This window comes from Pseudorca crassidens, chromosome 2 (genome assembly GCF_039906515.1).
Source record: "Pseudorca crassidens isolate mPseCra1 chromosome 2, mPseCra1.hap1, whole genome shotgun sequence".
NCBI classification, from domain to species: Eukaryota; Metazoa; Chordata; class Mammalia; order Artiodactyla; family Delphinidae; genus Pseudorca; species Pseudorca crassidens.
The window spans coordinates 90,463,483-90,491,466 of record NC_090297.1 but is presented as its reverse complement, the minus strand read 5'-3'; the positions used below and the strand labels follow the sequence as shown (position 1 = coordinate 90,491,466).

Sequence of the window (27,984 nt, the reverse complement as noted above, 5' to 3'; positions counted from 1 at the left end):
TTTAGCATTATACTTCCTCCTGTTGACTCCACCTCCTGCAAATCCATGGGCAAGTTCCTAGGAGGTTCTTAACCTGGCAGCTAGCTATAGGCTAGAGGGGTTAGGCATTATTAACTATTCCGTACTATGAATCCACTATATTTCCTTCCAGAGCATTAACTCAGACCCAGGTTATGTCCCTCTGGGTAGTGGCCAGAAGAATTCAGACCACAGAATACAGAGAGCATAAGGTAGTAATAACTCTATTCACCCAAGCCACTTTGCCTGAAAGGATCCATTCACCGCACTGAGAAGGCCTGAGATGTGACCAGAAGGTGGGGCTTGCTAGACTGACTGCAACATTTCTCACCTACTAGAACAGCATCAGGCTATGGAATTCTCTATAAATCCAGAGAGTTACTGAGAAACAGTTTGGAACACCATTTCTACATGTTGCTGCAAGCACTGTAACTCTCTCTAGCTCTTGAGTTGATTTAGGATTCTGGTAGCTTCATCAATAATGTGTTTCTAAACTTTGTATTCATTTCACTGTTTTACATTTAAAAGAAGACCTAGGAAATAAGTTTAAAAATATACCAAGAATTGGACAAAAAATTCAGATTTCAAAAAATTGTGTTAACTGAAAATTCACACAAATTTTTCACTTTGAGAAGATGAAGGATAATGAAGGTGATAAATTTAGGTATATTTTTACCTTAAGGTTCTTAATTTTTAATTATACATTTCAAATTCAAACACAGTATGATATTTAATTATTTTATTAAATTATATTAACAATTTGAGTTTATAATCAGAAAAACTATTTGGTGGTATTTCTCTGCAGCTGATATAAGACATCTCAAACATTCCGCAAGCAACATTATTAATACAAAGTATTTTTTTACCTATTATCTAAGAGGTAAATTTCTTGATGTGGGAATGGTTCTTTGTCACAGAGAGTGACAGTCTTGTTGAAAGTATTTTTTAGTTGCTTTCCTCATTTTACATGCCTCTTATACATGTCCTTATACAATTCCATCTTGGGCCTCAGTATAGTCTCTGAACAGCTTCCTTCCAACTCTTAAACCACATAGCTAGAATATCTGATTAATCTCATGGGTCATGAGGTATATTTTGGTAACTAATAGAAAATTAGATTTCTAAAAATTAGTGGACATATGCACCTCATAAACTTAGTTGAGAATACTTAAGCCATGAAATATCTTAAATACTCAGCATAGGTCCTGGCCAAAGCTTCCAGTCTTTACCAACAGGAAAATGTATTCATTCACTCAGCACATCTCTATTGAATGGCTAATGTATGCTGGCACCTTGTTTGGCTCTGTTCCAGAAAATTTTTGAGAGACGTCTTAAGAAATATTAAGGAACAAAAAGGAGCCAATAAGAGGGAATAATTTAAACGTGGAAAAAATGACCAGAGAATCGATACTCCAGGTTTAAGTGGATTACTTTGAGGAGGGGTAAGTAGAAGGAATTTAGAAACCTGCCCCCTTCTTATTATTTTCACTGTGGAGTGACCATATTTTCAGCTCCTGAGGCCCTTTATGAGGAGCTGTGGGCCTAGACGCTTGGAGATCTCTGTGAGTTGCTTTCCCTGTCTTTTCTCCTCCCCCTCTGCCCCCTCATCCGGGTTCAGGACGGAATCAGCTGGAAAATTCAATTACTCACCCCCTTAATGTCAGCTCCCATACATTTCCTTCTCCTCCCGCCTCAGAGTACAGTTCAGCTATTTAAGAGACAAGCCTTTGAATGAAGCTAGCGTAGAATTTAAACATTCAAGAGAGAAACCTGTCAGTTTCAGACCTCGACGGAGAGCTTCCCTATAAGATCATGGGTTTTGACCTCTTGGGTCCCTCCATCTCACCTTCATCCCTTTCTTTTAGTTCCCGGTTTAAAAAAAGTATTAAAAATTCTTTTCGGAGCAGGCAAAGCAATGAGTCCGCTGGTTCCACGATTGCTATAAGAAGCAGACTTTTGCACAAGGATAAGGTTACGGCTGGCAGCCCAGAACTCCAGCGGTGTGGCGGATCAGACGCTGGGCTCCTCCCCTCCCCCGCCGACGAACGAGAGGCTAACAGACGGGTGCAAGAAGACAAGTAGCTGTTTTTATTGAATACAGAAGCTCCTTGAAAACTCTGTGGACTCCGGGGCTCTCCTGCAATTCCTTTCATTCCCAAAGTGCTGGAGCCAAGCACGCGTCCCCCGTAACTCCCTCCCATTTCTTCTCGGGGATTTGGGTAGGAGAAGAGGGAGGGGAGGAGTGGGGAGATGGGGAGGGGGGTGGTTGGTGGGCTGGGCTTGCAGGGAGACCTGATTCTTGGGCAAAAGAGAGGGGGGCGGGCTCGGGGCTGCCCGCGAGGCGTGTGATTGGGTCTGACCTTCAGCGGGCTTGTCAGTTTCGCCCGGGGTAAGGGGGGCGCCGGAGGGGAGTGGGCGGAGGAGGGGGCTGCCCAGAGCCTCTCGTCCGGCCCACAGACGGCATGAAGCCTTTAGGGGCACGCAGTCCTCACAGATTTTTGGTTGAAGCCCCTCATCTGCCTTCAGTCTGAAGGCAGGGCCCCGCAGAGGACGGATCGGAGGGTCCCGACCAGCGGGGCCGACCGAGAGGGAGAGGAGGGGGCAAGAGACAGGAAGGAAGCAAACCATCAAATTTAAAGAAAAAGCCCTTTGACTTTTTCCCCCTCTCCCTCTCCAATGGCTGTGTAGCAAACATCCCCGACGATACCTTGGAAGGGAGTTGGTCTGCAGTCGCGTTTTCGTGGGTTGAGCTCACATTTGTGAGTGCGGGGCTCGGAGATGGAGCGGTGGTCCTCTAGGTGGAAAACGAAACGGTGGCTCTGGGATTTCACCATAACAACTCTCGCACTGACTTTCCTCTTCCAGGCTAGAGAGGTCAGAGGAGGTAAGAAAAAATGGTTTTGGGGAGGTGGGAGATTGCTGTCTTTCTCATTCTGTGCCCCTCCCCCCTTCCTTCTTCCAACCCGCCTCCCCCCCCACCCAAAGAAGCAATTCTCTTAAATCCACATTGTAACTGCCATCAGGTTGGAAGTGAAGACTGGAGAGAGAGATGGATGTAGGCGGGACAGTAATGGGAGAAGAGGTAGCAGGAAAAAAAGATCTGTCAGGCACAGATCCTGCTGAAATGCCCTTCACCACTTTCCAGGGGCTTTGAAAAGAGGAAAAGTATTACCTTGAACACAAGGGCAGTTGTACAAAGCTTTTGTTTGAGGAACAGTCCTTAGACTGCCCTTTGAACACATATTCTGGTTTCTTCAGATTCTAACTAATGGAAATGCTTTTTTAAAGGTGAGCTGAGGAGGAAATACAGAGAAAGTGTATAAAATGAACCTTGATGAAGTTCTCAAGCTGTTTTACTTTTAGGGATATGAGAGGAAGCAGGGGGCCTGAATCTTGAAGACTGAGAACACTGTGTGTGTGTGTGTGTGTGTGTGTGTGTGTGTGTGTGTGTGTGTGGCATTTTGAGGAGATGTTAAGAGGAAAAAATGGGAGATTATAAGAAATAGATAAAGATAGGAAGAACTTTTTTCCCGGGATTTCAGCCCCCTCCTCCTCCTGTGACCCCTCCCACCCCCAACTTCTTCTTGCAGGTTGGACGTGCAGCTCTCTTGGAGAATGATGAAACTCGCCAAGCAAATGGGGTGGGGGTGGAGGAATAGGGATTGGAGGGAAGGGGAGGGGGCGTGGGGTGGGATGGGAGGAGAGAGGTAAGGAAAAGTTCCTACGTGGCACCACCAAATATTCAATGACCAGACCTGCTCGGGAGACTGCAGCCCTGTCAGTACCCAAGGAGGGAGAGCGACTTCACTCCTCCCCTCCGCCTCCTCCCTCCCCTTCCCCCTCCCTTTCCCGCAAAGGCATCTGGCTGAAGCGGTCCGTTAGGTGCTGTAGACACGGCTGGCGGGAGGACTCCTTTGGAGTTAAGGGAGCCCAAACAGCTTAGAGTAAAAAAGCAAGCTTTGTCAGGAGTGCGCAGAGAAGTGGGGGGGTAAGAAGGAGGGTGGCGATGATTGGCTGAGGGAGAAAGAAACTGTCAACCCCAAATGCGCAGGCTTTAGTGGAAACCTGAGTCTGACCCTGTGAGTGCCAAGATCTGAGTTCTCCCTAATGGGAGTTAGCGCTCCCGGAGGCCGAACTCTGCGAAACCAGGTCTGTATTTCTTCCCCACACTTTGTGATGTTCACCTTCCTGAGTAGCGGGCAGTGGTGGATTATTCCTCTGTGACTTTTCCTGGAGAATACAGTCAGAGCCTCATTAGGACTATATTTGAATTTTGAAGTAAGTTATGCTAATTACGTGGATTCATTCATTTCTACATTTTAAAAGATAAATAGTAGAGTCTTGAAAGTGGAATCCATCAAAAATTTGTATTTTACCTTTGGTACCTGGTCACCAGCTGGATTGGTCAGTTCTGTCAGCAGGTCTGCCCTCTGCTGGTTTTATTATTTGGAATTCAAGCAACTGTGTTAGTAAATGAGGCCTCTTAAAATCCTTCTAAGGATATACAGTGATGCTGAAAAAGGACACTCGATTAAGGAAGAACAGATATGCTGTTTCTTTTTGAGCTTTTTCAGCTATTTCTTTTGTTCAAACGTAGGAAAAAGTATCATAGTGGCAGCTATTTTTTTTTTTTTTTTAATATGGAAACTAAGACTTTCTTCAGTGAAGACAGATGCACTATAAACTCAAGAGACGTTATCATAGGCATTCAGGGGTTATTTCACTGAAGATGTTTCATTTCCACATTGGGACTTCCTTAAAGCTCTAAGGAGATCAGAAAGATCAAATTTCTACACTTGTGATGCATAATTTTTTCATTTAAATGTAGCTGCATACCTAAAACCCTTTTAAACAAACATCTCAGTACCACATCAAATAAATGGTGGAAAAAGAACCTTCTCTATTATTATAAAGCCATCTAATGTGAGAAAGAGCGAACTTTAAGGATAATATGTTGTTTCTGTTTGTCATTTTTGAAGAAATGTCTCGAAAGTTTTATGGTTATTTGGATCTTCATATTGTAAGATTTGGTATTTGTTTCACCAAGTTACTAGGTGCTTATTGCTTAGTGGGAAGCTACACATTTTAAACCTACTCTTGTAGTCATTCTTTGGCCCTTAATGAACTTCAAAAAGGAAATAGTATATTATTTATTAATGCTTAAAAAGGAAACACTAGCCTGAATCATCTCACAAGGGGAAAATAAACTCAATGTCTAGCTCTCATACTAGCCTTCAGATTTGCAATTGATGTAACAATGAATAAGTTCCTAAATAAGGTATTATGTACTAGCATTATACTATAATTTATTGATTTCACTGAGGCACACTGGTGTGATTTGGTTGCTAAACCAAAAGATAATTTAAAACAGCCTATTTTCATCTAAAATTTTTATTTCTTGGATTAAAAACACTAAAGCCTTAAAAAGTTCTGAGTCATAATAAATTGGATTCTAAAAATGTGTAGTTAGGATCCTGAAACATCTAATCTTACAGAGAAAAGTTCTTGGAGTGAATGAATTAAAAGAAAATTTATGAACAAACACAGAGTTATATTATTTTACCTTGCAAATCCAAACTCTGTAACTTGGTAATCTTTAACTTACTTATTTAAAATTTTAGTGTTTATTATGATTTAGCATAAAAGAGTAAACATTATTTTTTATAATATATTTATTTGCATTAACTTCAATTTCATGATTCATATATTTGCTTATGGTTAATATAAATGTTTTATCTCATGAATTTATTAATTTCATTTTCAATTAATTCATTACTTATTATAGGTAGAACCTGAGATTTACCTGGAATTTATAGTGACTATAGCCTGTGATTGTGTTAAGATAGAGAGTTTTAAGATAGATGGTTTTAAGCGGTTTTTAAAGGAGTTAAGATAAATTGAGTACGAAGGGAAAAAAATATCTAATTGAATCATTTTTCACTAATTAAGATGGTATTCAACCTTTGGTGGTTGAGCCAGTAATGTGCCTTGCAAAAAGTTGATTAATTTTATGAAGAACTTTCAAAGCTTGTCAGCAATTGGTAGTGAGCCCTGCTGGAGTGTTTTGAGTGCCTGGGATCAGCAGGTGAAATGGTGCTGGCTTCCAGAGTATGTGCTAATCCAACTTTGCAAAGAGATCAAGTTTGTCCCTGTGATTACTTAATCAGAAATCAGTTAAAAGATCAGATATGCTTCTGATGACAAATGCAATGTCTTCTATGATTATTAATATTGCCTTTCCATTTGTTTTTTAAATCAAAATGGACAAAGCCTGTAATAAACAATAAAGAAAAATAGGTATCTTATGAGATGCATCTTCCTGAATCTTTTATACAGATAACCTTAGCTTAAGTGACACATATATATTCAGCTAATTATAGACACTTTCACAAAATTGTCTATTAGTTTTGAAATTAATTTTATCAATATCTTAATGTGACAATTCACTTTATAATTAATACTTAACTAGAATCTACTTTATAAAAATCACTCTATAAGAGGTACTCTCAGAGTTTTAAATAGTTATGAAGTTGAAAAACAAGAAATGTATATACCTAGATAGTATGATTGCTTATGATTTATTTAATTAATTTTTAGCTTCTGTATTTGCCTCAATTTGTGACTAAAGTTGAAGGAGCACATTATTCAAGTTATCACTAAAATATAGCAAGGCAAATATGAGCCTCTTTTCATATTTGTGGATAGGATTTCTTACAAAAAACCTAAGTAATCACCTTTCTTTTCTAAAATTTTTCTTCTTTTCTGAGACAAATTTCTCTTCACTCTGGTTAATTTATAGAAGTACTACCTACGTAATGATAATGAATGGACTTGAATCAAGCTTGGGTGAGAGTGTGTAATAAAAAGCTGAATCTTTTCAAAGGAAGAAAAGGTGTTTAGATTTTTTAAAGAGAATGCTTGAGATAGAAATTCTTATAAAAATTGCATCTCTACTACCTTCTCACTTTACTAACGAGGAAACTAAGGCACAGAAAATTTATTAGCTGAGTCCTCTTTCTCAAAAAAATATATTCTTATAATAGTCAAGGTTTTTCTAATGAGTAAGGTGAAGATTTGCAATAGTGATAAAAATATCTTTAAATAACAGTAGTCTGAGACAATGGAATAAACAATTATTACTTAATGTATATGTATTTATAGAATATGGAATGACCAAATATTACTTAAATGTACATGCTGGAGTTTAAATTAGTGAAAAGATAGATTAAGTGAAAATGACTGATTCAAAGAAAAACAGGAAATTATAGAAAGCATTTAAAAATTCCTCAAAGTCCCAAGTTTGGAGATAGGTAATTTGTAATGTTAATATACCTAATTATGTGATTCTATAAGATTATCTGTATCAAAGTAGAAAGCACAACACTTTGTAAAATATTTTTTGTATACATATCTTGCTGAATTAAGAACATAGTTTTTTATCCTCTCTAAAGTTATTAATGGAGGACCCAGTACAGCTTTGAATTTTCAAGAAGCTAAGAAAATTATATATTTATTTCAAATAAGGCAAATAGTGTCAAATTTCTATGCTTTTCATGTTAATTTTAGATTGATTGGGTGATATATATTATATATAATAGTCTGGCTTTTATTAATAAGTCAGACAATAAATTAATTTTTACTTGATATGGGTTATTTGTTTAATAGATAATTTTTTCCAAACAAGTGGTCAACTTTGGTAAAAAATAAGAGAGCACTTAGTAGTGCAAATTCTAATTCAGATTTTTCTTTTGGATTGTCAAAGTGTCTGAAATCACATAAATACCTTTTACTTCAGGAATAAATGGACAGTTAATTTGTAGGGAAGTACTCCCTCTTAATGGGCTACCATGATATGTTGTGCTGGCAACCACTATGATAGAGCTAGTATTTCAACCAAATGAAGTTTTTTCCTCTTTTTTGGGAAATGCAGTATATGTCCTTAGGGTCCTGAAGAAGAAACTATGGAAGTTAATATTTATACTCATGGCTAACTCTAACAGTTTATATAAGTATAGGGTTTTATAAATATCGAGCCAGTCCTATCATTTTATATAATTTTTAGTGATGGTATTTAAGTATTTGAAAGCCAGAATCGTATTGTATCCTAAATACACTTTCCTTTCCCATCTACCTTTGGAGAAATAATTAAGTGCAGTTGGTCTGTGATCATTAGGAATTCAGGGCAATTGCAGAGTGGGAGCTGAGGGCTGATTTGCATTTCTGCTTTTACTCCTCCATTTCCTTCATTTAATAGTGGGGAAATGTGGCCTGAGCTGGGTGTGGTGAGAGGAAACCAAACATTTTTTTGTCTGTTGAAGTTTTGTTCCTTAGCAAAGAAGAAAGAGAGGTATGCACAGGTGCTATAAAAAGTTGCAGCGCTCCCTAAGTTGTCTCACTGAAGAGTCCATTTTAAATTCAGTTTTCAGATATACTAAAAGTATACTATAAAAAATTTCCTAAATTTGGACTTTTTCTACTCATTTATTTTGCAATTTAATTCAGAAACTAAGGGGTTTTGTTTTTCATTTAACTGCCTTCTATATTCTAATGCATCTAATATATTTATTTCTCCTTTCAAAACCCTAATATGATTTTATTTTTATAGATAATCTTGGGGTTTTTTTTCTACTTTCAGTAGTGTCAGAACTCAACATGAATAATACTATCTGGTAGAGAAGATGAAAGTCAATTTTAAAGTGATTTACTGAGTAGTATCTATCAGTTGCAGTCTTTGGCTTACTACTGACTTGGCTAGTGGTTCTTTAGACATTGGCTGATCACCAGACCTACTGTTATCTGGTAAAATAAACTCTTTGCTTGCTGCGCATGGAATTAGAGACAGTGCTATTAATTTAGAAGAAAGAACTCAGAGAAAAGAAAGGTTATCATATTTCAGAGTAAGAGACCAGCTTAAATACGACTTGACAATTGAGAACTAAAACAAACCTGTGTAAAAGTGCTTTAGCACAATCAACTTTTGCAATTCCCTCAAAACTTCTTTTTTTTCCTTAAAAAGCATTTCTTTCTTATTTTAACCAAATTTAATTGCTCTTGAATGGCCCTGTACTGTACAGGCAAATGAAGGTCCCTATTCATAGAACTTGAGCGCATAGGGTGTCAGTGGAAGCTTCCTTCCTCTGTCTGACTGGTAAACTCACATCCGGGCTTAAACGAGCGAACCTTAGATGGTATGAGGTGGTTGGTTTTCCTTCCTCAGATTTTCACAAACAACTTCCCGAAAGGATGCCTGCCAGAAAGAGCAGTAGCTGAAATTCCTGACAAAACTAATAAGAAGCTCTAGCGCACTTTCCTACTTTGTGCTCTTGGATAGCTCTGCAGAGAAAGAGCCATAAATATTAGAGTGGTGTTTGCCCTTAATTCTCTTTTTAGACTAATTGTGGAGGACAACCTACTACTTGCTGTCACTCTTTGAACGCTGATGAATCTTCAAAATACTTCACTGGTTTTGAAGACAAAAATGTTGTCCAAATGTCCTAGCGTGGTGTAGAGTGCCCTTCAGGATGTGGCCCTTGTGTACGTCCAGGCTCAGGATCAGCCTTTTTCCACCTGCTGCCACCCCACTCCCATTCACCCTGCACTTGTTGAGGCATGTTGAACCTCTTGCCCATATTCTCCCCTATCTTTGAACACACTATTCTTTGTACCTAGAATGTATGTTTCCTTCTCATCCATCTCACAGATGCCTTCTCATACTTCAAGATTTACCTCAAGCTTCATACTCCAGGCAGATATAATAACAAGCTCTCACATTGAATGCATGCCCATTATGTACCAGGTCCTGTTGTAAGCACTTTTTGTATAAAATATCATTTCATTCTGACAATTGTCCTGGAAGTAAGCTAATACTAAAATCTCCATTTTACCCATAAGGAAATTGAAAAACAGAGAAGTTAATTATCTTTTTTTTTTTTTTTTTTTTTTTTTTTTGTGGTACGCGGGCCTCTCACTGTTGTGGCCTCTCCCGTTGCGGAGCACAGGGTCCGGACGCGCAGGCTCAGCGGCCGTGGCTCATGGGCCCAGCCGCTCAGCGGTATGTGGGATCTTCCCGGACCGGGACACGAACCCATGTCCCCTGCATCGGCAGGCGGACTCTCAACCACTGTGCCACCAGGGAAGCCACAGAAGTTAATTATCTTGCTTAAGACCATACAACTACTATGTGATAGACCTGGGATTTGAACCGAGGCAACCATGCTCCAGAGACCTTTCTTTTGATCACTTGCCCATGTTTACTGTGTATTCTTAATGCTTTTACACAGCCTTCGTGACTTTGCTTATGATTATGGTGCCCTGGGGCCTAACATTAATGCACAAATCATGCAGCTGCACCATAGTGAATATCGTACATTGTGTGACTAACTTGAATGCCACCAAGGAAAAATATAAAGAGACTCTCATTAAAGATGATGTTATAATTCAGGTAGCTCTTCAGCCTGCACTAAAGTTCAGTGTTGGAGGACCTGTCACCCTTCCCATTTTAGGGACAAACTTCAGCCCTAATGATGGTGGAGAACCCAAAGGGGAGTGGATGGAAGCTAGTAAATGTTACTTTATTTCCTTTGACTGATTGAAGGAGAAGTTGACAGCTGTATCTCTTGGCATTCAAGGTTCAGATTGGGGTTGGCCTGGTTTCATTAAGTTACAAGGACACTTACAAATTGCTGCCTGTTCTAATCAGGATCCATTACAAGGAAGAACAGGTCTTTTCCACTAGGGGATTTGTATGGTAGTATGCTTACTACCTTCAGTATAAAAGTGTCAGATCTGATTATCTAAAAGCTGTTTGGAATGTAATCAACTGGGAGAATGTAACTGAAAGATACATGGTTTGCAAACAAACAAACAAACATGCACACACACATTATAATTATTTTAAAAATTTCTCATTTATATGTTAGCCTTTCTCTAGGAGTTGCTGGAGGGTAATGACTGTGATTTAGTTTTATTTCCTCCCCTGGTGTCTACCAACATGCCAGAATGCACAGGATATGATATAGTCACTATTTAGATTACGAATTGTCTTCTTACTTGGCTCAGCAGACTGGAACAAGGTTAAAACCTAGTTAACTTGGAGTGGTGTGAGGTGACCTCCTCATGTCATGTTGTTAGCAGTAATTAGATCTCTCCTCCCCCCCTTTTTTTACTCATTCTCTGAAAGTGAATGAGTTGCGACTTCTTTCTAGCTTTCTTCATCTGGAAAATAGTTTTGCACATTCTCTCCAAAGATATCTTTAAATATTTGAAGCTCTTGATTGACCATATTACCTCTAAAAGTGTAGTTTGCTTTAACATAGGAATCTGATCGAGAAAAATACCACATGAAGTCGTGTTTTTGCTTTGACGGCAACATAAATCATCATTTCATTTGTCTACATGATTTCAATTTGTAAAAGTAATAATTGGGAAATTTCCTCTCATATATTCATTTTTGAAACCTTTATTTCAGTTTTGCATCCTATTAAGGATTGTCTGATTTTGCTTAATGACTATTAGGAAGGTTAGCCTATCTATATTTATTGCTTTATGATTATTTTACTAAACTAGTTCTTTTAGAGAGCAGTTTGCATATTCCACATGTAATTATGATATTAGGAAGTACCATCTTTAAGCAAGGAGTATGTAAAATTTCAAGGGCTTAATAAGGTTAATAGTCTGTAGGTGTAGAATTGTTTTTGATGAAAATTATGTTTTTAATATTCTATTCCTATCCATTGTATGTTTTAGTTCCACTAAAATCATTAGGATGGATGTCTTTATCTGCTTAATTTAGTGTGTCTTAAGCACATAGATCGGAACTTAACACATAGTAAACATTTGGAAAATTTTTGTTGAAAGAGGTAAAGGTGTTGATTGCAGCTCTAATGAATTGCTCTTTAATAACCTAATTGATGATCTGAGATGGGATATAGGGTTATGTAGATCAGTTATTGCCAGTGTCTACAGAAGTATATTGAACAAATTTTTGCGATACTATTGTGATTTCCTGAAAATAGCACTCTCTGTTTTTCCTCCAAGCAAGCTATGATCTTCACCCTGAACACTCTCTCAATCTGCTTAGCATTGTTTTTTTACACAGAATTTAAATATTATCTCCTCTAGGAATACCTCTCCTTAACCATGAAGACTAGGATAACTGACCTTGTATAACATCCTAAAGCACACTGTACTAACTCCAACTTGAATACTTATCATAGAATATTTTTGATGCTAAAATGAAAGCAGGGACTGCATCTTTTTCATCTATGTAAAAATTTCTGGCATCTAGGTCTAGCACCATACCTAGATCATAATAGATGGCCAGTAAATATTCATTGAATGAATTAATGAACTCATAAGCAAGACAGTTTCACTAAAGTCAAGAAGACAGGTGTACTCAGTCCTGGCTTGATATCACAATCATTTTCAGTTACATCCCTATAGATATTAATTGAGTAGATTTTGTGCAGAATCCAAGCACAGCTGCTTTATAAGGCTCTACATATAATTTTGATGCACAACCAAGGGTTCATGAACCTTCTGTAGTAGGAAATAAATTTATACAAAGATAAGGATGTGCCTAGCTTGTGTAACAGGGTACTGGAAGTCAAGTGAAAGGTTATCTGCTATGTGGAAATCAGTTGATACATACCTTATTGCCAGACAGAAGTGGCTCTGCAAAATGATTTAAATAGATCAACTGATTATGATATTGATAATGCTTTTTAAAAAAAATCCTCCTCTCCATAGCATGTGATAAACTAAATGCCAATAAATATTGCTCTTCTCAACATTAAAGTCAAGTTGTTGTAATGAAAATATAATTTTAGTTTTATAATAAACATATTTTAATAGCTGTGACCACTTATAAATCAGCAATGCCATACTTTTCAAATATCCCACTTTCAAATTGTGTTTGTTCTTCCCTCACCATTCTCAGAGTTGTGATACTATTTCTGCTTTTGACTTTCAGTTCATATATGCTTTTTGTGATATGAGAAAGTTCAAGATTGAGGTTGTTTAATAACTGAGAAAATTAAATGACTCTCTTCTATGTGCAGTCACTATGTTAGATGCCAGGACTACAAAGATGGTTTGCCAGCCTCCATTCTCATGGAGTACGTGTGTTACTAGGAGAGTGCTGGAGTTGGGGATGTGGGCAGGGCCACATAACACAAGACCATATGGGTATATTTTTCTGGATAGAATGGATTCATGTGACTAATTTAAGAGTCCAGGGAGGCTGCTAAGATGGCATGGTCAGTGCATACTTTGATATCTGTACTTACTAGGTGGTTCCAATTGGTTGCAACTATTGGATCCTCTGACAAATAACCAGGGAAGTAGAGAGCAATGCAGCTTTTTCTGGAATAGCCAACCCACTGTAAAGTCACCTGGGGGTCTCAATGATAATTAGTACAGTTAAGTCACACTTGATATGGAGTTATGGCCTTTATAAAGTTGAAAAATATATGAATGAATAATCTTATTTTATAAAGGAGTATGTTAAGCAAGCATGTACACACTTATAAAGTCTATTATGAGACAAAGTTGCCTAACATTTTTAAACCTTAAACTGTGATTTTTTTGGTTATTAAACAAATTATAGCATGTTTTAGAACATAAAGTGTAAATAGTGATTTTTGTTTCTGAAGATTAATATGTTGGACCAAGGTCTCTATTTTGATTATTTGAGAGAATAAAATATTTATTATAAGCATTTTTAGCATTTTTAAGTCATAATGATTTCTTTCAGGGTAAGTTATATCAAATAGAGTTTAAAAAACATATCATTAATTGAGTTAGTTATAGTTTAAAATAATCTTGATAGGCTGTCAACTCCCAAAGTTTTATTTTTATCCCAGACCTTGCCCCTGAACTTCAGACTCATATACTCACTCAACTGTCTATTCAGCTATTTCCAATGGCATTATTAAGTCATCTCAAAATTAGCACACCTATAACAATTGCAGAACTCTCCTCCTGAAATCCATTCCTTTCAGTCTTCCCCATCTCAGTTAATGGCAACACAATCAGTCATGATGTTTGAGCTAAAAAACTTGGAGTCGTCTTTGACTCGTTTTCTCTCATACTCCACTCTGATCTGCTCTGTCCCCAGAATATATGCATAATCTCACAAAGTTCTTCATCTCTCAGTCCAAGAAAACAATATCAATAAAATTTTACATCTAGAAGACTACAGTTGTTTCTCTGCTCTCTGATTCCACTCCAGTGCCCCTAGAGTCTGTTCTCAACACAGCAACCACAGTCTTCTGAAAAATTAGTTGGTTGATGTTCTTCCTCTCCCTTTAACTGCCAATGGTTTTCCACCTCATTTGGAACAAAATCCAAGCTTGTTGAAGATCCCACAGGACCTATACAAGCTGCCTTCAACATGCCCTCACCCTTACTTCTCTGACCTCATTTCTTATACCCCTTTTATTTCCTTTGCAGGAGATATATTTGTCTCCTTGCATTTCCACCAATGTCTTGGGTCAACTCCTATCTCAGGTTCTTTTTACTTACTATTCCCTTTGCTTACAATGCCATTCTGTAAAAATATCAGGATAGAGGAACATCTTATGCCTTTCTAGAATTTACTCAAGCATCATCTTCTTATTGAGGCTTTTCCTGTCTTTCTTATTTTATATTAAAATCCATGTCTCCTTAACCCTCCCTATACTCATTCACTGATTTATTTTTATCCTTGGTACTATTCAAATATTTGTGATTTATAAAAAGTTATGACATTTAAATTAAAGGTTGAGATTTTATTTTAAGGCTTTATGGCTTTATAAATAATGTAGAATTGGATAATTTTGGAGTACAAATATTGCCTTAAATTTTTTGGGCAGCTTCTAAGCCATATTTATCCAAATAATTCCCATGGCTTTTCATTTCATTTTACCTATTTAGATATAGTCAATATGACAGTCAAAGTCCACGCAGTAAAGCATTTTACTTATTTGATAGACACCATACACATTGATCCAGTTGTCTTAAGAGGTTATAGTCTAGAAATGGTAATGGGAGTTTGCACTTTATTTTACTGGTTTAACAGAGCCATGAGGCAGGACTTTTAGTTACCTAGAAAGTAAAGGGGAGATGTTCCCAACTGAAGACGTAGACAGCAATTACAGATTAGATATTACCAAGAAAATGTAAATACATGTTACTATTCAAAGCAAATTCATTTATTATTCCTAATCAACATTAAATATGGGATTCTGTGTTTTGTGGATTTCTTTTAACCACTAGATAGGTCAGAATTAGAATAAATCATGAACATTTGGATGTGAATACAATTGATTTTGATGGGAGTCATATTTTTCCATTAGTTCCACTTCAGAGTATTTTACTATGTATTTTTTTTCCCTGATCTTTCCAATTTTGAACTTCACTGTGTAACTGATTTAAAAAAAAAAAAAAAAAAAAAAGAACAAAACAGGGCTTCCCTGGTGGCGCAGTGGTTGGGAGTCCACCCGCCGGTGCAGGGGACACGGGTTCGTGTCCCGGTCTAGGAAGATCCCACATGCCGTGGAGCGCCTGGCCCGCCCGTGAGCCATGGACACTGGGTCTGCGCGTCTGGAGCCTGTGCTCTGCAATGAGAGACCACAACAGTGAGAGGCCCGCGTACCGCAAAAAAAACAAAAAAACAAAAAAAAAACCTGGTATTTTCACGGAGCTGTAAGGAAGTACATTTACATTTGATCATTGAGTTTTTATTTTCTGAAATGGTAGTACCAATAGGTTTGTAGGTATTTGGATTGGTAAAATTAACTGTAAAATTCCTAAAACTCTAGGCTACTGTTTTGTTTTTTTGCGGTACGCGGGCCTCTCACTGTTGTGGCCTCTCCCGTTGCGGAGCACAGGCTCCGGACGCGCAGGCTCAGGGACTATGGCTCACGGGCCTAGCCGCTCTGCAGCATATAGGATCTTCGCGGACCGGGGTACGAACTCGTGTCCCCTGCATCGGCAGGCAGACTCTCAACCACTGCGCCACCAGAGATGCTCTAGTCTCCTGTTTTATATTGTCTTTGTCCATGTCTTTCTCAATTTGATGTTTTTCTTTGTTTGAATATCAAATAGTGATTTTTTCCAAGAAGCATAAGAGACCGCTTCTCAAAAACTTGAGCCTTGAGATGCTTATATTTATTTTATTCTTTTTTTTCCTGTAGGAAAATATATACTCTAAGCATAGGCATATACTCTAAGCATAACATTTAAGTTTATTATAGAACCCCTTGGGGGAAAATGTAGTCTAAAACCTTCCCATACCCAGGAATATTTAATGTAAACAATATATCTATAATCTTATATACTTACAATTTACTGATGTAGTCAAGCAGTTCATTTCTCCCATCTTGCACTTGTTTTGACTACAATGGTTAGATCGCAAAATACAGACAAAAAGTCTGGTAATTTAAGCCAAAAATAGTTGTGTAGAGACTTCGGACACTTATGTGATTTATATCGACATTATTTGTGCCATATAGGCATTTAAAGATGAGCTTTCACACCTTTTTAAATATGAGAGAATTTAGGTCGGTATGTTTTATTTTCTAATATGTCATGTTAGTTTATAATACAAGATTTGTATGTGGCATATGTGGGTTCGAAATAAATGAAGGAATAGTATCAGAGGAAAAACAATAAAATATTAGTTTTTAAAAAACCTTTTAATAAATAACATGTCAGGGTTAATCTATAGTTATATCAATGTCTATGAGATGTAAAGAAAAAATTATTGAAAAGGAAAAAATTTCAATGATATCAGTGTATTAGTGTCAAGTTGTGCTACAGGGTGGTAATGGAACAGTGAACATGACAGCTTAAGCTGTCGAAGTTCCAGGAAGACTCCTGGGGTTGTATGTCCTCAGAATAACATAAAATCATGCTGGAGAGATTGCTAAGCATTGCATAATCTTCATGGATGATATCTAGTGGATCTTTAGAGACAGAAAATTGTTCAGTCTTCTACTTGACTATAAAGAGATTTCCCAAGGTAGTCAGAGGAAATGGATGACAGGAATCTAGTGAATTATAGCTCTGGGAAAACACTGGTGGCACTCACTGAGACTGTTAGAGATGTTCAGAAAGGTTAAAATTTAGATGAAATAGTGCTTTCAGGTATTATTTTTATTGAGTGCTTAGACACTATCCTCAGAGATTAAAATGCCTTATCTCATTTAATTCTCAAAATTTGGTTAAGTTGAAAAACCTAACTCTTAGAGAAGGTAAGTAGCTTATCCAAAGTTATACAAATAATAAATACCAAACTTGGGTTAGAAGTTGGGCTGTTCCAACTGCAGAAACTGAGTTGTTAATTGTCGTTTATACACTTGTCATATCCTACATTTTAGATTCTTTATTAAGGACTCTTATGATTTTGAAATATAGCAGGGTGTTGGTAGTAGTTAAATTATAACAGTCACTTCTCTCTCATTTTTTCTTTTCCCAGACCTGCATCCCACTACTACATAAACACAGTAGCACTCCTGGTTATTTTATACTTATCTAGAGCAGCAAAGCATTTCATAACTGGGTGGGAGATGACTTATAACTCTGTGCTTTATTTTGTTTTTATTTCTGTCTATAATGATATGCTTCAGGTATGACCTGTAATATGAGGTACAAGGTGAGGATAAGTGACTCCCTAGTAGTGGGGAAAGCATCTAGCATACTTTAGGAAGGTCTCTTCAGACCTGTGTTCTTGCCATACCTGAATCAAATGGAAACAGCCAGACTTGTCAAGCTCTTCAGGGTGCTGTTTGTAAAGGCCACTTTCAACCCTTTTTTCTGAGACTAATAAGAAAGAAGCTTCAACTCTGAGGCAGTATGTGGCTGCCCATTTACTCACTTATTCATTCATTCATTAACCATATTTCTCTTGATTATATATTGTGTGTCAGCTGCTATGTTATTTATGAATACTGCAGTGAACATCAATAGTGCTGATGTTTGCTGTCAGAGGGTTTACAATATATCAGGAGAGGCAGACATTAACCGATAAATTACAAGCTTAGCAAAAAGAGAGAAAGAGAAAGAAATTAGTGGCATAAGTATGTAACAGGGAAATCAGACCCATAATTTAGACATACACTGTGGATGAGAGCACACAGCCTAGAGTGAAAATGAGATAATTAAGCAAACAAACAAAATAGAGCATGGAGTTAACCAAGGGGGTATATGGGGCACTTGGGTTCATATGAAAGGGTCACATAACCCAGCCTGGGAGGGATAAGAAATGATTTCCTGAAGAAAGTCATGGCTAGGTTGATATTAAAAGATTGATTAGGTCTGAGTTCACCAGGTTTCAACCCCAGCTACCCATTAGGCTCATCTGGGAAATGTTTAAAACATGTGAATGCCTGGGCCCTATGCCAACCCAGACATCTATATGTTTAAAAAGCTTGCCAGGAGATTCTACTGACGGTTAGGGTTGGAAAAAACCACTCAACTATCCTTAGTCAATTGATGAAGGATTGAAAAAAATCTCCAACAAAGGGAATACAGTAAATTTTAGAAGCTGAAAGAAGTTTATTTCAGCTGGACCATAAAATTTGGGGTTGAGGGAGCACATAGGAGTTAGTGTAGATGTCTCACTTGGAGTTTGTGGCTGTGGGTGTTCATGGCAGAGATGTGGTTTTTCTCAAGAACTCCTCAGCAGCCATGATGCCCCCAAGGAGACTTTGAACGTCTAAATTTATTCCGTATTGATGTCTTGTCAGGACATGACTAGTTCCATTTTCTTGAACTCTGTACTGTCTTGTATCTGTGCTGTCATATTTGATATTTCTATCACCTTCCTCTTCATTGATGAATCTATCATTCAAGACTCAGCTTAAAAAAACCACATGGTAGATATTTTAGCATTTGTGGGCCACACGGTCTCTGTCAGCCACAGAGCTCTGTCCTTGTGCAAAAGCAGCTATGGACAATATATAAATGAATGGCTGTAGCTGTATTTACAATATAAACCTTATTTGTGGAGACTGAAATTTAAATTTCATGTAATTTTCATGTGTCATAAAATATGCTTCTTTTAGTTTTTTTTCAACCGTGCAAAAATATAGAAACGTTCTTATTTCGTGTACCATACAAAAATAGACAGCAGGAGGTCTTAAACCATAAGCATAGTTTTCCCAGCCACTGTTCTAAGGCATTGTTACAAATACCAACTTAGTTCTCACAAAAACTCTAATAGGTAGACACCTTTTGTTATTCTCATTATACAGATGTGGAAACTGAGGCACAAAACAGTAAAGTAGTGTGTCCAAATCACACAGATGCTAAGTGCCAGAGGTGGGATTCAAACCAGTTTGGCTTTCCAACACTGTGCATCGCTGCTTTATCCTACTTACTGGTCATGGGAGTATGTGAAGAAGTTTAAAGGAGGAATTAATTAGATACTAAACAGTCAAAGTGTTGTGTGACCTTAGAACAGTAATTTAAGTAGACACTGGAGACATGAAGGAGAAAGGATTAAAGACCTGGGATAGACTAATCAATGAATGAATGGAGGTGTTTAAGAGATCAACAGAACACAATAGGAAAGACATATTAGGCCCTCACAAATTTTCGTTTCAAGACCAGAGAGCCCCATGGACTTCAGAGGAAGTTGCTTTTATATGTTTCACATGATTGTGTTTCACGTTTAAATGATATTTTATATAGTCCGCGTGTGTGTATGTGTGTGTGTGTGTGTGTGTGTGTGTGTGTGTGTGTGTGTACCTGTTCTCTTCTAGTTTTGGAAAAAAGTCAAGTGTAGGCAAATAATTAAAACCAAGTGTGAAAAGCACTATCACAGAGGTGAGTATTTCTAACCCAGCTTTGGGAGATAGGGAATGCTTTCAGGAAGAGATTGCACATTAATTATATCCTACTTATTCCTCAGAACTGGATTTATAAAAGCTCAGAGACAAGAGGAGGAACATAGTGGGTAGTCTGTGAAGTCTGAGTCCAGTATGGCTAGAGCACTGAGTGAGGAAGGAATTAAGGGGTAATGAGATACAAGGACAGAGATGCAGTATCATGGAACTGGAAGAATACATGGGTGTGTCCAGATCATTAAGATTTTATATGCAAGGTATGTGCGTACCATCTGGAAGTTAGTTGGGTTCTCAGAAGGAATTTAAGCAAAAGGACTTGAGGCATGGAGTTTTGGAAGCTCATTCAAGCTGTGGTATGCAGATTGATGAGAAAAGGCATTGAAACCAGTTAAATGGCTATTGTAGTAATGCACTGAGTCTGCTATTCTATTTTCCCATTTAATAAACCAAAAAATATACAATAAAAGGCAGGAAAAATATTATTGAACAAACATTGTGCTGACTGGATACTTCTGAAATGAGAATCATAATCTGTGCCATAAGGATTAGCAACATAGAAACAATTAAAATATTAGGGACATTTAGGAATTGCTTTGAATATCAAAATTACAGTTTTTTAGATATATCGAGTTAAGCTATAATAAATTACTGCTTTTAATCTTTAAACTTTTGAAGTTCAGTTAATAAAATATGAAGAATAGTTTCCCCCCGTGTGTGTGTATGTGTGTGTGTGTGTGTGTGCGTACGCGTATAAAACCATCGAACCCATGTTATGAGAATTTGTTAAATGCTATAATTATATCAAATAAGAGGCAGATTTCAAAGTGGCTTAATTTATTATTTAGTTTACTTGAAAGGAAAAATCTTTAAGACTTGATTAACTGAGTTTTACATTTTTGTAACTTTAGATGACTTTTTAGGAAAAAAACTATTTGCAATTTTTATTATATATCCCTATTTTTTGATTGTTTTTTGTACAGTGAATTTTTATTTCATATCATATGTCTCTACATAGAACTTTGTTTAGTCTTTAAAAATAGAGCCCTTATTTTGAATCCTGTAGAGGGAGTGTGTTTTTATCACATTGCTTTCAAAGTAGGAACTAACAAATGTGACAAAACCTGTGCTCTTGGAAAAGGTCATCCTGTTAAAAGATAGTTTGGAGAGAAGGAAAGTTGTGGTCCATTTTATGTATTATTTACTGATATGCAGTTGGGACTGTGACCAAGGGTTGCAACCTTTTCTTCACAGAAGGATTACAGCCTTCATAGCTGTGTTCTTGCCGATCCTGGAGTCTTTACCCTATTCAGATGTACTTTTGCTAATGGCTTCAGAGCAAGAAGATAAGATAAAATAAGCAGATAAGATGCTGTGCTTTTAGAAACAGTCTCCTTCAGAGTAATTTATACCCTGAAGCGTGAATTGAGTTTAATTTAAAGCAAATATAAACATCAGGGATCAATGAACTGGCTCAAGATTATCTTAATATATTTATGTTTTAAGTTACTTTTCACAGTGTTTTTATTTGTGGGCTATAGCAATGAAGGTGATGAAGTGGAATGAACTTAGATTTGATTTTGCACAGACTTTAGGAGTATCCATAGTTTGCTTTCTGGTTCTCAATTCCTTCATCTGCACAATGGGGATAAGAACACATGGCTTGCAAAGTTTTTTGACGGTTAATGCTAGGAAGAACTTAGCCCAAGGACTGTCACATGTTAGGCTCTCTGGGCCTGGCAGTTAATATAGTTGTTATTTTCTTAGCTTTATGATAAGAGAAAAAAAGAATGTAAAAGTAGTCAGGTATACTATTGGCCTAAAAAAATTGGCCATTGAAAGCAGGAGTCCTGCAAAAAATGTTCTTGAAAGTTGTTATTATTCTTTTAAATATTCCAAGTCTAAATTAAAGGGGATCATATTTGATAGGGTTAATGATCCCTTCAGTATGTCTGATTTCCATAAAAAAAGTTTTTTTTCTTTTTAATAATTTGGAACGATGTGTAGTCTACTGGAAAATATGTTGATTTTCATTCAGAAGGTTGATGAAATAGGTAGACAGTCATTATTAAAGTACATTTGTTATAAGGTAAAAGGCAAATTATATAAAGCTTCATTCACATATGTTTGTACATATAGAAGTTAATATGCCTAAAATTTAATTAAGGAAGTGACCAGATGCACGTTTCTCACGAACTCATTCGATCATCCATTCATGCATTCTATAACTAACTCTAGTTATTATAAAAAAAGTATTAATTGACATTGTAATTTTCGAAGAACACCACTCTATTGCAGATCACTGTCTATTTTGTGGAGTGTGATAAACTGTGCTGATGGTATTTCCTGATTTTACACTCAGTCCCTTTTTCATTCTAAGTTCTCCCAGAAATAGTGTACTTATAAAACCCAACATATTTTGAAATTAGATGGCAATTCTATTTTTTTTTTAACAAAGAACTGAAACTTTTCAAATCAATAATATTGGTCTCACTTTCAGCCAGAAGTGATCTCTTTTCCTTCTAAACAAGAGTACTGTGTGCATCTCTATAAAACTATAAATACTGCCTCCTACGTAATTATTGGGCCCTCCTTAATTAGAATCTAAATACTTGCAGTCAGGACTATGTTTCAGACATGCTCAGTGATGCATTAGCTAACACATGGCCTTCTCTGAATATTTTTATTTTTGAATAAAATAGAAATTCAATAGAAGTATATTGAGTAATATGGAGTCCTAAGTCTATTTTTATAACAATACTTACACCACATAATTCATTTTTTGACTTGCTTAGTGAATTAGGCAGTTGTGGACCAGGGAATCCGAGGGTCTAAAAAATTGTTTGTCCTTTTATGTCTGGTTTATTTCATGTAGCATAATGTTTCAAAGGTTCCATGTGGTAGCATGTATCAGAACTTCATTCCTTTTTTGGTTGAATCATATTCTATTGTATGTATATTATCACATTTTATTAATCTGTTCACATACTGATCGAAACTTGGGTTGTTTTCACCTTTTGGCTATTGTGAATAATGTTGCAATGAACATTCGCATACAGGTGACTGTTTTAAGCCCCGACTTTCCATTTGCTTAAGTATATACCTAGGAGTGGCATTGCTTGGGCATATGGTACTTCTGTGTTTAGCACTTTGACAGATATTATCTGATTCCCCTTATATGAAATTTCTAGAATAGGAAACTTCATAGAGATGGAGAGTAGATTATCAGTCACCAGAGCCAGGGCAGAGGAGGGGAATAGGGAGTTATCACCTAATGGTTAAACAGTTTCTATTTGGGGTAATGAAAAAAGTTTTGGAAAAAGATTTTGGTAATGGTTACATAGCATTGTGAATGTAATTATGCTACTAAATTGTATACTTTAAAATGGTTAAAATGGCAAAATTTATGTTGTGTATATTTTACCACAATTAGAAAATGAATAGTTTAAGAAGTATAATATACCAGAACTAATAAATTGCACACTTGAAATGGGTGAAATGCATGGTATGTGAATTATATTCCAGTAAAGCTGTTTGAAACATCAAGTTTATCCAAACGGATTATACTTCCAAAGGGAAAGTTTAAGGTTCCAAACTTATTTTATGTTGACTACTTCATGGTAGCAGGAGGTAGCTGGAATGGAGGAATGGAAAATTTATGCTTCTGCCAATAAATGGCCCTGTGTTAGACACCCTAGGGCTATATAAAAGGGGGAAAAATTACTTATCTCCAGGGACTTTCAATCTAAATCATAAGGCATGAAGCAGTGTACATGAAGTTACTCTGGCAAATGCAGAGGATTAAAAACAACAAATTATGCATAGACATATATGCATGCACACTTACAAAGGCACACACAAATACACAGATATATACATATACTTTGTAAATAACTAACATAGGAAAGCACTCAAAACTAGAGCATTATATTTGTTACCTATTCTTTTAAACATCTTTTAACTTATCTTTGGGTATACAATATGACTTAGTAACTGCACATTTTACAATATTTATATATAACATTGTGAATTTGAATCTTCAGAATCACCTTTGTTTAGATTATGAATAGTTGAAGAGTAAATCTATTAGAAATTAATGGAATATATACAGATGCTGGCTTTTTCAACATCTCTTTGCTTCTCTGTAATTTGATTTCTGATTTGAGATATTTTGACTTTGAGAATGTTACAGTTTATATTTTACTTGCTGCTCCACTCCTTAGCCCCCCACCTAAATGTTAGAGAAGCATGGCAAAAGATAAATAGATTTGAGGAGTAGGACTATAAACTATTTCCTCTGTTTAAAAAATACTAATTTTTATATTAGATTATTTGTTCAATTACATTTTCCTATTTTTAACTTATTTTTCAGCTGCTCCAGTTGATGTACTAAAAGCTCTAGATTTTCACAGTTCTCCAGAGGGAATATCAAAAACAATGGGCTTTTGCACAAACAGAAAGAATTCAAAAGGTTCAGATACTGCTTACAGAGTTTCAAAGCAAGCACAACTCAGTGCCCCAACAAAACAGTTATTTTCAGGTATGTTCTTTTTATTACTATGACTACTGCTGCTTTGCTAATTATTATTTCCCTTTTTATTATGCTATATAATGCACAATTATGGGGGGATTTTTCATAATGGTTTGAAAAATACTCAGTGAATATTTTCTTTCTGTCCATGAAAACACTAAATGACCTAATAGTACTAATTATCTAGAAATCATGATAATGTAGGGAAAGGGAGTTGAGTAGTGAAATGACAATTTCTGAGTGTCACATTTTCTAAGCAGGTAGCTTGTTATGAGTACTTGCCTGCTATTGGATACATGTTGATTATTTTTTGTTACAACTCCACTAAGTTGAGTGGCCTTGCTCCTATTTAACAGAAGAAATTGAGTTTCACTGAGACTCTCTGATTTGTCCAAATTACAGGAAGCCAATATTTAATGCAGGGTTTGTCTGTTGCCAAGGCCAATATTGTCTGTATTATCAAGTATCCCTTTTTGGTGTTTTGGGATCTTTTCAGAAACAATTTATCATTTAAATTCTTCATATTATCCTCTACTGTCTTCACCTGAAGGAATTTGAGTTCCCTATTTTCAAATAAAACTGTTTTCTAACAACAGAAAAATTATAAATCAAAGTACTAAAAATTAACAAAACAAGAAAGCATATTTTTTGGGAAAGAACATTTTAAAGTATTTTTGAAAATACATTTATTTTGATAAATCATTGATTCTTCCAAAATATTTCCTGTTTTGCAATTATTTGTGGTGGACAAAAGTAGCAAACTGCAAATATAAAGACTATTAATGCATAATTTTTCCAACAAACTAAAATTAAAATGGTTATTAAATCCACGAAATATTTTTCAAATCAAATGTGAAAGTTTTAAACAGTAAAAACTAAGCTGCTTTTCTATTTATTTGCACTCTAATGCAGAAATAGGAAAAGGATGGGAATTTTCAAGAGAGAAAAAAATAGATTACTGGAAATGCTGTAGAAATACTGAAGAAGTTAGTTTATAATTTTTTATATTTGGCTTATTATCTCAGGGCAGTTTTTATGCCCTCCAGTGTGATAGTTATTTTGATTATTTCTGTTGTTTTATCTTGGAAAAAGAATACAACCTATGTGTCTAGGATCTCCTTCCATGTCAGTTAACAGAATATATCAACATTTCTCCCTCTTCTCAAAACATTGTGTCTTAGGTATGTGATTCTAATAATGAGTAGTTCAGATAGGAAGAGATATCTATGGTAAAGACCTCATTTTTTCCCCGTGCAAATGATTATAGGCTTATCTTCCTAGAGGATAGAGCTTCTTGTCAAATAATACTAAACGGCATTTAATAAAAATTACCAATGACACATTCACCATTAAAAAAATCTGAACAGTGAAAATGTGAATAGTATTCTCTATAAAAAATAGTAAAAAAGATCTTTGAAAATTTATTTGGAATATTTTTTCTTCCATTACGAAAACACAAAATAGCAGCTTCTTTCCAATGAATAAAGTAAGCAGTATTATTGGAAACTTCAATATTGGGGTGGGGGTAAGAGTTTTCAGATTGTCATAATACTCTGTAGAATTAAGGTATATGTCCTCCAAAGTCCCAATTTGAGACCTTGAATTTAAAAATCTGAGAGCTCTGTGCCTGTGAACTGAATAGAAGCTGTAATTTACAAATTCTTTCTGGCCTCTTTAGAACACCCGCTGTAGGACAAATGCTATGCAAGAAACTGTGTATATTGATCTTTATGTTCATAACCACCTGGAAAGGGGAATATTTAAACCCAAATTATAGATTAGGAGTTAGAAAAGTGAAGTATTTGAATATAATCACGGAACCTGTGGATGATATGAAGCTGAGAGACAGTTTGGGGTTTTTTAGACTAAAGTGGGCTTTTCCCACTATGCCAAATGACCTTCACTCCTCATTTAAAAAACCCTACCAACCACTAAGCTACATCAGAAAGAGATTTTATTTAAACGGAGACATATTCTCCATGGAAATATATTGACCACAAGTTAAAAATTAAAATCAAATAATAAAGTTATTGTGCTTTCTTCATATCGAATGTATTCATGGATGCAGTATCTGTAGAGGTTAAAAGCCCATTTTAAGAATCACTATTGAATCTGATATACTCAGCGTGAATTATGATTATTGTCACATGTATAGGATTTATGTATACACACTTATTAAAGGTAGTAATAACATTTTTTTCTTTAACAGCAGTCATTTAACAGAGAGGATGCTTTATTGTTAGTTTGTATTTATAGATTTCAAATCATATTATTTAAGTTGCAAAATTCCACATTTTATCTGCATCATATATACTGATCACTACTATTTTAGATAAAATTTCACATCTTAAGTGGTTGACTTTGTGTTGTTGAACTTATCTCATAGTGAATTCTCTCTCATAAATTTAGTTGGTTATGAACAACTTTGATTAGTATCTAATAGGGAGGAATCTAAGGTAGATGTCTAGGTTATACTGTGAACATTTTGACATCAAGTCATGATTTTTTAGACAACTAAATTTTTTTTTTAAAGGTCATAGTGTAAAGATTATAATTAAAACCTTATTGCTTAATTTTAAATTGGGAAATACTTCCGTAATTGAAAGATTTTACTCAGTGTAGTTTGAAGTTGACAATTTTCAAAAGTTGTGTTATATAAACTGGATGATTAATTAAAATTTGTTACAACTTATTTAGCCTTATATGAATATACTATTTTCTGAAATTCCTCTTTTTCTAAATGTCTCTATGTAGATCTTATATCATAATGTTTTTGCAAAAATGAAAAAGATATTGTTTTCTCCACCTCATAATATTTCAGCATCATTTTTCAATATGAGATATTTGAAAATTGAGGTATTTAGGGAAAGAAGTCCTGTAATTCTCAACATTTTGAGCTATTCATTTGAAGAAAAAACTTATTTGCTGTGGAGCTTCCTCAATAATAAGCTGAATTACCTAGATTTTTATTTGTAGTATAAGCAGCTAAAAGGTGTTTTTGTTAATTGATACGTTTTATTACCTTTCAATTTTATACACATGATTATTTTTCTCTATTGATTTTCATGAATATAAAATTGGATATATCTGTGACACAAATCTAATCAAACAAAACTTTCTCTCTCTCTCTCTCTATATATATATAATATCTTTTTTTTTTTTTTGCCATGAAAGCAAGGCTTTTATGATATATTTGTGATATAGTGAAGTTGTATTATTGGTAAGTTATTTTAAAAATTAAAATTGAGAATTTTAAATAAACACTTTTTAGTTTGGAGATATCTATCTAGATTCTAGATAGATAGATTAGAACCAAATAGTTAACATTAATTGGCTGTTTTTTTTGTGACATATTCTTATTTACTTTCCACAACATTTTAAATAATTTCCACTTCATAAGACATCTTTCCACGACATTAAGTGGCTGCATAGATTTCCACTATATAAATGTTTCGTATTTTATTTATTCAGTCCCAACCATTGCAAGTGATTTTAACATTTTATCATTATTCATAGTGTTCTGATGAATTGACTTAACAAAATATCTTTACATATAAACATCCCTATCACCTCTGTAAATTCTTAGAAGTAAAATTGCTAGTCTCCTAC

The 27,984-nt window shown here is 35.7% G+C and overlaps 1 protein-coding gene and 1 pseudogene across 2 annotated transcripts in view; both read left to right on the top strand.

Annotated features, from left to right (window-relative positions):
* Window positions 1-2,408: 2,408 nt before the first annotated feature.
* COL11A1 (collagen type XI alpha 1 chain) overlaps window positions 2,409-27,984 on the top strand; it is a 196,316-nt gene continuing 170,740 nt past the window's right edge. The window contains exons 1-2 of one of the 2 annotated variants that reach the window (XM_067727066.1): window positions 2,409-2,902; window positions 24,217-24,384. In XM_067727066.1, coding sequence (XP_067583167.1) covers window positions 2,797-2,902; window positions 24,217-24,384 — 274 coding nt within the window. In that variant the 5' untranslated portion in view covers window positions 2,409-2,796. Of the gene's footprint in view, window positions 2,903-3,896; window positions 4,168-24,216; window positions 24,385-27,984 lie in introns of those variants that run through there. The other variant, XM_067727067.1, reaches the window with a different exon arrangement.
* LOC137219052 (superoxide dismutase [Mn], mitochondrial pseudogene) lies at window positions 10,174-15,623 on the top strand (annotated as a pseudogene).